Below are 11,104 nucleotides of genomic sequence, written 5' to 3'. Positions count from 1 at the left end.
GTGGTGCAGGTCCCAGTTCTTAGCCGGGTGGCTGATGTCTGCCGTGTGGAGCAGCAGAGATAAGGCCTTGGGTTTGTCGATCCTGCCCCCAAACACAGACACAAGTCTCACTTCACTCGCTCATCCAGCCCAGAAAACCAGCGCTCTCATTTCATTAAGTGCAGCTGAATAAAAGACATGCTGGAGAACAAAGACTTTTTTTGTATTGGGCTGCTAAGACCACTAAAAGGAGACTGCTGTTCGCTAGTGATTAAGGTCTGTAAAACTAAGGGGACATTGCTCACCAGTCATTAATCTCTAATCTGTAATTATACAATGAAGCGACTAAGGGGGTAATTTGTCAACTAAAACTCAGCCCACCCCCTGGCTTCCTCAGATCCCCACCTACTGTCGCCCAGTCCTGCTCCTGTACCGAATGTAGGACAAAATGTTTTCACACGCACAAACACTTTCTTTTCACAGGTCATTAACAGCAGAGTTATCAACCCCCACCGTCCCCCAAAAACGGTTCCAGATAATTGCTGTTGTGCAGCTCAGTGGTGAAGTGATGGGAGATATTATTCCCTCCGGGGCTGAGCGGCAGGGGGGCTGCTAAAGAGGCCGCCTCCCTGTTTGGCCCCCCGCCGCGGTGACGCAGGGGAGTGGACGGGGTGTGTGTGTGTGTGTGTGTGTGTGTGTGCGTGCGTGTGCGTGTGTGTGGTTCTGTACTCACGCCTCGGGTTGCTGGAGGAAATTCTTCATGGCCTTGATCTGCTGGAAGTGACAGGACATATCTGTGGCCAGCACCATCTCCACCACCAAGGCCCGCAACTCCCTACACACAGAGAATGGCAAGAACAAGTCAAACAGAGAATGGTAGAGTGAAGGATACAGTGAGTATGATGGAGAAACAGATAGAGAGGATGACGGAAATAATGAGTCATTTGCTGCTGCAGCCTTTTCCTTCCGTAGTTAGAAGCTTTGTGGCTACTCTTTGGGTTACCAGTGCAGCTGCAAGAGTCCACAGTATAAAGCCACAGGAGTCAGTATCACTAATGAGTTCATTTGGACCTCTGTTCATGTTCATGTCCATCATCAGAATTACAATGATGATACGTTTGTTTTCACTGGCACACTAGCAGTGCATCTCTCTGGGGTGCGTATCCCAAAACCATAGTTGCTAACCTGCTAGCAACTTAATTGTTTGGCAATGGGAAATTGCATTGCAACCAACAAAGTTGCTAACTTAGGGCGTCCCTGGGCTGTTCTAGGAAATTAGGCTGCGTCAGTGGTGTAGTCTATGTGATACGTAGAACTACACAGTATACTCACTTAAAAAGAATCACCATTTCAGTATGCCTATTTTTAAGATAGGCAAGGGTATGTATTACTGTAACATTTGGAGTATGATCACAATATACCCACTACAGCTCATTACTACATCACAGTATACCCACTACAGCTCACTACTACTGTACATCACAATATAGAGATCGCTAAGACATGTGACCAAAGTCATCAAAACACAAAGAATTATGGGTAGGTTTGGCTCGCCTGATGCCAGCCCATGTAAACTAGTGTTCTGGGTCTATGATCTGGCATGATAATAATGAAAACTAAGCGTGAAAAAATTGTGTGAAAAACAGAACATAATCTCGCGCTTCCTTAGTGCTGCTATCCAAGCCATTCCTCGCCTTTTTGTCACCTCTGAAACATGACGTATACTATTATTTTTCCACGCTGGAAAACTATAAAAGATAAGCTTCATGTTACTCTATTGAATTTTATAACACAGCAGGTAAACGGCATTTCGACAACTGCACTTCGTTGTTCCCGCATGTCAGTAAAACAACTTAATTTTGGGCCACCTATTCCCAAAATGCGTTGCGTTTTACGTCACGTTCTCAATCTCTATACCCACTACAGCTAACTACTACATCACAATATACCCACTACAGCTCACTACTACATCACAATATACCCACTACAGCTCTCTACTACATCACAATATACCCACTACAGCTCACTACTACATCACAATATACCCACTAACACACTTCTACATCACAATATACCCACTACAGCTGACTACTACATCACAATATACCCACTACAGCTAAGCAGACTACACCACTGGGCTCCGTCCCTGCTTTGCTCACCTCCAGTCGTCCTTGGACAGGTTGTACAGGATGTTCATCTCATCGTCGTCCTGCAGGAGGCGGTAGGCCGCACTCACGTGGTGGTTCTCCTGAACGGCGCGGTCGTTGTAGAAGATTGCCATATCCGACCTGAGAGCACACAACCAGAGCTTATGTAATTAGTTTCTAGCAGCAGATATGACAGGTGCCGGATCCAAATGATTTGAGCAAACAAGAGAATTAGCTGTAAATGGGTGAAAATGATGGAAATTAACCGCGATTCAAACGCTTGTCACTCTGATTGGGGTCTAATGCTAATCTTGGAGCAGAGGTTAATGAGTGTTTCAGAAGAGCAGCCAGGGTGAGGCTGATGACCTACTTCAAAATTGGAAGTCTCCCAAACCCCTACCTCTGAATTGGAGGGATGGGAACAGCATGCAGGTTGGTGGTGGGGAGCAACACAGGGAACCTGAACACGTTTCTTTCCACTAATTAGACAATTCCCAAATGCAGGCATACAAACAGGCAACACTATAGTACAAAAGCATGCATTTGTAGATGTGTTTTGGATGTAGGCCTACTGTTTGTATTGATACCTATCACGCCTTATACTGCTGGACAAAAAAAAAACTGTTTTATAATAATCTCTTACTGTACATGATAGCTGAGAACAGAAATCTGTAAAGGTACGTTTGGACTAGATCTGATTTGTTCCCATGTTGGAAAACAAGACAAGAAAAAGTGTAACAGGAAGTAAGAGGGGAAAGGAGAGACACACAAGATTATGACTTCAGATCGACATAGTAGGCCTACCCATAAATAGCAGGAAGCATCAGGGAGCTTGTTTGTTTGTTCATTTGTTTTGTTTGTAAGAGTTTAGGAGCGCTCCACACAGCATATGCTTGTCACAGCCCATTACCTGGTCTGGATGTGAAAGTTGTTAGTGGTTCCGGTGTGCTCGTAATCATGCACAGCCGCTGCGAAGATCAGTGCAAAGATTTCCAACTCCGTCATCCAATGCTGAGGCAGACATGGCAAAAAGAAAACAATTGGCAAGGTAGTGTGTCACATATTTATTCACAATACACACTGGGAAAATCTATACATTTGATACCTCTTATTAAATAGAGTGTACAAACCAATAGGCCTATAATGTTTTGAAACATTTGCGAGCGTCGCATTAGATCAATCCATTTTCAGACCCCATTGGGGAATTCTTTGTACTCTCAGAATTGACTTAGCAAGGGGAATGGATTTTCCTCTCCTACCTCTCTCCTTTCCTGACTTTGATGTGATTATTTGAACGGCTCAGGACTCCCAACTACAACTTCCACATCACCACAGCCACAAGCTGCAGCTGTTCACGTTCAAGCCTCGAGGCAGCCATCGCAACAGAGATTCTTCTTTAGCTTTCTTTTTTTACACTGAAAATTATTTATAGCGGGCTTACGTATGAAACAAAATAAATATTAAAAGAAGCCCGTGAGCCATGACTTCAATAAGAAAACAACAAAACCACTTTAAAGAGAGGATGAAAAAAAAACAATAGTGCTGAGCCATAGGAAAATGTATGTGTGGAGCTAGGCTAAATAACAAATTCTGTCATGATGTCAGGCTTTCCTTTGTTTTATCGACGCCATGGAGAAGAGTCGAGTGACATACGCTGAAGTGAGGACAGCTTTATGTGCACCGAATGGAGCTCCTTACCATTCCAAAGGCACCTGAATCATCCACGCTCCATAACACAGGGTCTCTTCTAGCCAGCACCCCACCCACTCAGGGTCCACCTCAAGGCCTGCTCTTCATTGCAAAAGCCATTTGATGCTAACATATCACATGGACGGTTAATGACCATCACATTCTGAGTGACACCAATGCCATTTCCATGAGCTGGAGGATTACCTTGCGATCAATTCGTCTCTGTTTTCATGATGGGTTCTCTGTTCTGATCTACCGCCTCTATAGTGCTGACTAGAGATAGATGTGGCTGATGAAATGTGTGTTTCTCTGATCATCAACATGTCTTGTCAAATGAGCCAAGCTCTTATGCAGTTTAGAGTTGAAGTACTGTAGTAGCCCACTTGAGCCATAATAGTGCAGGTTTTCCTTTGTAAATGTATTTCTTTTAAGTTGAGGGCCTTTTGTAAAGTTTAAGGGAGAATATTCACATGAAACCTCATTTGGAACTTCACACTGTCTCACTGATGTTGACCATTCTGAGGATGACAGGCTGTAGTTAACTCCATATAGGAGGCTATGTTAAAAAGTTACTTTTATTTTACATACATTTATGTTTACATACATTTTCTACACAGTGTTTTAGTATTATATTATTTTATGCTGAGCTACTACCAACCTTTTCAAAAACCTTTTGAAACATGGTTATCCCCTCGGCATTTTAACTTCAATCAGAGTTTGTGTGGACTCTTCTTCCAGTTTTTAAACACTGTGATCTTGAGCCCTCTGTCATCTATTTTAGCGTTTACTCAAGCTTCATCAGAACTATTTTGCTTCTACAGTAAGTAGAGCCAGCTTTTAGAACTTTAGAATTTCAGCCTGGTTCTTACAATGTGGCCAAAGCTTCTGGGCTGTTCTGGTTGTTCTGGAGTACAGCTCAAATGTGCGGTACATCTAGCATGTAATGCAAATGTTTATAACCCCAATCCCAGTGACCATTAAATTATCACTAATGACTTTATTCATTTAAGTATATGTGTCCTATGTGTTCAATAATCATATTTGAGACTCAGGGCTGTTTTAGGCACAGCAAACACTGTTTGATCGCCCACAAATGATTGCCAGCAGACAGATTCTGACTTTTAAGACACATAAAATAAACTACACTACAGCATTTTTAAAATTCAGTCTCAGTTGTGTCTAACAACTGCATATATCATGGTGGCTCGTCTTGGCTGGAGAATCTGAGAGAGGCAAAGCTAAGGTAATAATCTTCCTACAAACATCTTGATGAACCATTAGGAGGTGCACTGGGAATTGCAATGTGGCCTTGGCCTTAGGGTCAACGAGAGCTCTAATTGGTTCAACCATCTGGCTGTCAAAAACAGGAGCCATGCAGATTTCAATCACTGATACGCACACTTGCATTGGATAACAAGGAAAACACTCTAAGCTAAAGAGAATATCTAACAATGTCTGAAGCAAGCCTGAAACATGAGCACCAAATACCCCAAACCCCAGGCCAGTTGGAATCAGTCTCTGGGGATCATGTTCGGGCTTTGAAAACCAACATATTGAATGTTTATATGTAGAGTTAAACAATCATGGCCATATTGTAATTTCATACAAATTCATGTTGTTGGAAAATTTACCCTTCAAAAATTTGAATCAGAAGCCTCTCCATTGTTGAGGGACAATTACAGAAGACCATAATTGGCCAAAATGCTTGTTACATTTCAGAAAATTGCTTGGTCAAAACCTACATTCGGTCACATTATCCTAGGCATTTGTTGGTCAACTGCCGTGTAAGAGGCTTGCTTAGAGATCGGCCATTTGGTCCCATGCAGCGCCACGGTGGCAGGACTCACCACAATGCCCGACTTCAGCATGAAGAAGTGGACGGTCTGCGTCACGTCTGCCGCGTGCATGAGATTGTGGTAGGGGTTTTTGTGCTTGCTGTAGCCCACCTCCAGAGCCTCCACAAAGGATACCAGCGCAGATATGGGGATCTGAGAACAAAACATGTGGGTCTCTCATCATTCTCCCATGACATGGCAAGGAGAACAAAAATCCTCTTTGAAACAGAAGCAGATTCATGTCAGCAAAGATCCCTTCATTTTAATACACATTCATTAAACAGGACTGGCTATGCTATTTGTAATGACAGTCAGACGTTAAAAACCTTTTGCTGGCTTACCTTGAAGCGGTTGATCAAGTCATATCTGGTGAGCAGCTCATAAAAGATGAATTTCAGTGCATGGTCTCCACTTGCGTCATTCAGAGCAAACACATCAAATGTCCACGTGTCCACGTGCTGGGAGCAGAATCAAACAGAATATTTCTCAGCCAACTACAGGAATGAATAAAATGTAGTGTACCCATTATAAATCACAATTGTATAGCTCCCTGTATGGCTATGAGTGAAGAGGATCAAAGAGAGAAGAGAGAAAACATCAGGCAGGTGAGCACATGATTGAGAGGATGGGAGCAGTAGGAGATAAAGGCCTTGGTGGGCAATGAGGAGCCAGTTGCTTAATCTTTTGCTTGCAGCCATTCTGCTCATAAAATGGACTACAGCAGCGATACAGGAGGAGCTGAATGTCTGTATTGTACATTCACAGGCAATTTATGGAACTATAACTCTTTTCGTATTTTCTATTTCCCTCCCCTCCTCTTGCTTCCTCCTTTACCCTCGCTGCCTGTCCAACGACTCCCAAATTCCTCTCCGCTTGCGCGCAGTCTTGATGTGCCGGGCACGGCTTGCGTTTGAATTACAGGGTCATTAAAGATTTAAATCTTTAAATTGGAAGTTTTTCCCTGGCTCCTCCATCTCTGTCGGCGCGGCGAGTGGAAGGGCCTCCGTTGCCGCGGCGCCCCGAGGGGCTTGCTGAGGGAGCCAGGCTCCGTGGCGGAGGACGCACGGGTCTCAGCGCTCGAGTCGCCGCCCGTGTGCACAACGCCTCGGGCCGAAGAGACAGCCAATGAGAGAGAGAGAGAAAGAGAAGGAGAGAGAGAGAGAGAGAAAGAGAGAAAGAGAGAGGGAGAGAGAGAGAGAGAGAGAGAAGGAGAGAGAGAGAGAGAAAGAGAGAAAGAAAGAGGGAGAGAGAGAGAGAAAGAGAAGGAGAGAGAGAAAGAGAGAGGGAGAGAGAGAGAGAGAGAGAAGGAGAGAGAGAGAGAGAAAGAGAGAAAGAGAGAGGGAGAGAGAGAGAGAGAGAAGGAGAGAGAGAGAGAGAGAGACAAAGAGAGAAAGAGGGAGAGAGAGAGAGAGAGAGGGAGAGAGAGAGAGAGAGAAAGTGAGTGTGACGGAGGCTCTTGATTGCCCTCTCAGACATGCACAGAGAGAGATAGAATGGCGTGAAGGAGGGCCCCTCGGAGCCGTCTGAATGCATCACGGGGGGAATCAGCCAGCCCCATGCAGGAGATTACCACCACAGGCCGAGATGGGATGGCTCTGCAGGGAGAGGTCTTGGGGGAAATGTCCAGACCCGCTCGCCTCAAGGACATGGGCACTTTGCTGTGACTTGGCGAATTTTTGCCATATTTTTCCAAGTGGGGGGGGGTAGGGGGGGGAGGGTCAAGATTGGCCCCAGAGAGTTGGCTCTTCTGCTGGTGGAAGAGAAGGCACTCGAGATGGAGCTATAAATAAGACGATAATATTGTGACTCATTCCTCCAGCTGAACACTATGTTGCAGTAATCCAATGCATCCTGACTCCATGCTATGAGAAAGAAAAACAACAAAAAAACCGGATGCTCTGATCACGGGTCCAAACGCTCGCTCGCCGGCCTGCCTGCTTGTCCCCAGAGGGGCCATCCTATGTTCTGTGCGCTCGCACGTGCCATGGACCATGCCGTTTAGAGGTCCAGCTGGCATACACACAACAAGCTTAGCGCCAACATGCTTTCGTCACTGTCCATCTCAATCCAATCCAATTCGTTCCTATACATACAGCGACGGCACATGTTTACATTGCGACTAGTGTTAAGGGCGGGGTGTCCGATGTATTCGCTATCGCTGTTGGCTCAAAGTGATTCCTATTGCCCAGCGCCCACTCCTCGTCCCCTAAACCCCCCGATGCCCACTGCCCACCCCAACCCATGGCCGCGGCCGAGTGCTCTAATACCTTGAGAACGGTGATCACGCTGGGAGGATAGCTTAATCCCACCATGTTGGACGTCCGTCGGTACATTCTGTCGGGGAGAGATAACATACAGCAGTCAGAATGTCCCAGTGTAAGAGGACGCTGAAGGCCTCTGATTCACAGAAGATTGCCGCTCGGAATTAACATTTCAAGGGCACTCAGGGTCATCCCTGGCAACAGTAGTAAAGCGATTGGTAAAGGGATTGCTCAGATGCTATAAGGTCTTTATCAGACGGACTTTACTTTTCCCCCTTTGATGTGTTTATTTGCTGGATTCTCTGAAAGAGGCCACGTTACATGGATTTATGCAGCCAGAGGGGGAAAGATTACTCTTGACCTGTTAGAGGTTATTTATTCGTGAGAAGAATAACAACCCGTGCATTAAGAGAGAAGTAGTCCTCATGTAAAAATGTGTTGCTTCCTAAACTCCACTCAATGGAAGATAATGAGTCCCTCTCAAATTGTGGTGTAATTAATCTTAGCTCGAGGTGCACAAGTGATTAACGGGTGCCACAGAGAACAGTTAAGAGCAGCATGGCGCCGTGTGGCGGCTCAGCGTCTGCTGATGCCACATATGGCAGGGTGTGCCCGCTGACGCACCTCTCCACAAATATCCCAGCCTGCACTGCGTGGACGATGCTGCGGAAGCGCGGCTTCTCCTCCGTCCGCCGGAGCATCAGCCCCATCTGCCGCGTGAAGGTGGCGGCCAGCCAATCGCGCACCTCCGACGGGACCGAGTCCGACTGGATGTCGCTGAGCTCATCCTCCGTGTCCACCAGACGCCTGCGGAGATAGAGGACAGAGAGTCAGGTGGGACAGGACAGTCATTGATGCATTCAAATGGGCTTCCTGCTAAGGTGCATCTTAATGTTTTTTATGTTGTGTTGATGTGGTGTTCGTATGCTTTTATGTTGTGCTGATGTGGTGTTTGTATGTTTTTATGTTGTGTTGATGTGGTGATTGTATGCTTTTATGTTGTGCTGATGTGGTGTTTGTATGCTTTTACTGTATGTTGTGTTGATGTGGTGTTTGTATGCTTGTATGCTTTTATGTAGTATTGATGTGGTGTTTGTATGCTTTTATGTTGTGTTGATGTGGTGTTTGTATGCTTTTATGTTGTGTTGATGTGGTGTTTGTATGCTTTTATGTTGTGTTGATGTGGCGTTTGTATGCTTTTATGTTGTGTTGATGTGGTGTTTGTATGCTTTTATGTTGTGTTGATGTGGTGTTTGTATGCTTTTATGTTGCATTGATGTGGTGATTGTATGCTTTTATGTTGCATTGATGTGGTGATTGTATGCTTTTATGTTGTGTTGATGTGGTGTTTGTATGCTTTTATGTTGCATTGATGTGGTGATTGTATGCTTTTATGTTGTGTTGATGTGATGTTTGGTGAGAAACATTACTGATGAACTGGGGGCATTCCAAGTATGTGGTTTAGTTACAAATCAGCATAAGTTTACCACTTAACTCAGATTAAGTGGTAAACCTCCTCACAGAAGAGCGCATGGCTTCATTCGCCTAACAAAACAATGCCATAGTGCTCTTTGTAGGGGGGTTACCACTTACTCTAAATGAACTTACCCAGGTTTATCACTAAACCATGTATTTGGAATATCCCCCTGAACTCTTGAGGATAGTGTAATGTAAAGCATAGAAAACATTAAGGATGGAAGCCCATTCTTTATCAGTCTCTGTAGGTGCATGTGTGTATGACCACATAGATCTACATGACTAGTGTTTATCTTGCATTTTACACATTGTTATTATTGTTAAGGGATGTGCCATAGACACATAAGGTCAAGGACTGTATGTCTGTGTTTACCTTTTGTTTGGGGTAAACAACAACAACAACAACAACAACAGTCGTCACTAAGAGAAATCTAAGAGACTGTCTGAGCAGAATGAGGCGTGAGTGCACTCTAATTACATTAGCTTTATTACATGCCCTCTGAATGGCGCTCAGTCAGCTAACGACGTCAGACAAATGCAATCGTTCTCTCGTCCCTTGTTCATCTTGCATCAGCGCTGGAAGCACAATTCCCAGGAACGCTGGAGAGGGACTGTGTACTTGCTTCAGTCTTTATTGAACGTGTGACTACTCTGGTGAATTTACATCCTCTAACTTCCTTTTTCATATCAAATGTGCATAGCGGGGAGAGAGGAAGAAACAGAAGAAAGAAGGAAAGAAAGAGAGAGAGTGAGAGAAAGACAGAGAGAGAGAGAGAGAGAGAGAGAGAGAGAGAGAGAGAGAGAGAGAGAGAGAGAGAGAGAGAGAGAGACCAAGTGGTTGGTCCATTAGCCTCTGTCTGAGCACCAGGAAGCAGGCTTCCTTTGGGGGCCTGTTGGCCGGGATCCTAATTGGTGGCCATAATTAGCTGGTGCCATGGCCACAGCGGAGCCTCACCGCGTCTCCTCGATGTAGACCGACTCCAGCACGGTGGCGGCATACTCCAGGTTCTTCTTCAGGTCCACCACCGACGCCTCGCCCCTCTCCAGCTGCTTTACCAGGCATCGCAACCTGCAACCACACCACGGGCACAAGGTCAAAGGTCAAGAAAGACATTAGGGGACGTTGCCACTTATCATGTCGATGGACGTTTTCACGTTTCAAATATTGAACGGAGCGTTTGCTTTCTGGATTCTTCTTCAACAAAAATAGAGAGACATGTAAACTGCTGATTTAGTATAAAAGTTCATACACAGCCATGGGAAAGACCATTGATTGTGATGCTGTTATTTCCTGAAAGTGAATTTCTGCGTTTGCTGTAAATGTCAATCTGATATGTACAGCTGACTTGAGACCAGATAGTATCTTTGCGGTTCAATAAGCACAACCTCTTCCTCAGAAGGTTTTTTAACCTTTAAAGGCAAACTGAACAACATCAGTTGATCTGTCTGCCACAATCCCTCAGAGTAATAAAAGAAACAGCAGTCTTGAAACAGCAGTCAGGAGGGGATAGCATAGTTCAGTGAAAAAGCTTCACAAAATCCAACTACCTTTTCTGGGGGGGGGAAATCTTCCATCATTACGATGAAGTTCACTGGCCCTATTTATTTCCATTGCAGTGTTAATTAAAAAAGAGCTCCTGTGTGTGTGTGTGTGTGTGTGTGTGTGTGTGTGTGTGTGTGTGTGTGTGTGTGTGTGTGTGTGTGTGTGTGTGTGTGT

At 45.0% G+C, this 11,104-nt stretch overlaps 1 protein-coding gene across 4 annotated transcripts in view; it reads right to left on the bottom strand.

Moving 5' to 3' along the window:
• pde1ca (phosphodiesterase 1C, calmodulin-dependent a) overlaps window positions 1-11,104 on the bottom strand; it is a 65,382-nt gene that overhangs the window by 16,552 nt on the left and 37,726 nt on the right. For all 4 annotated transcript variants that reach the window (XM_062520915.1, XM_062520917.1, XM_062520918.1 and 1 more), the window contains exons 3-11: window positions 10,343-10,456; window positions 8,536-8,718; window positions 7,918-7,984; window positions 5,992-6,108; window positions 5,663-5,803; window positions 3,037-3,137; window positions 2,139-2,267; window positions 713-814; window positions 1-82 (exon numbers count right to left, since the gene is read on the bottom strand). The exon at window positions 1-82 is cut by the window's left edge and continues 39 nt beyond it. In XM_062520915.1, coding sequence (XP_062376899.1) covers window positions 1-82; window positions 713-814; window positions 2,139-2,267; window positions 3,037-3,137; window positions 5,663-5,803; window positions 5,992-6,108; window positions 7,918-7,984; window positions 8,536-8,718; window positions 10,343-10,456 — 1,036 coding nt within the window. The remainder of the gene's footprint in view (window positions 83-712; window positions 815-2,138; window positions 2,268-3,036; window positions 3,138-5,662; window positions 5,804-5,991; window positions 6,109-7,917; window positions 7,985-8,535; window positions 8,719-10,342; window positions 10,457-11,104) is intronic.

This window comes from Sardina pilchardus, chromosome 19 (genome assembly GCF_963854185.1).
Source record: "Sardina pilchardus chromosome 19, fSarPil1.1, whole genome shotgun sequence".
NCBI classification, from domain to species: Eukaryota; Metazoa; Chordata; class Actinopteri; order Clupeiformes; family Clupeidae; genus Sardina; species Sardina pilchardus.
The sequence above is the reverse complement of the archived record's forward strand: the minus strand, read 5'-3'. Positions and strand labels throughout refer to the sequence as shown.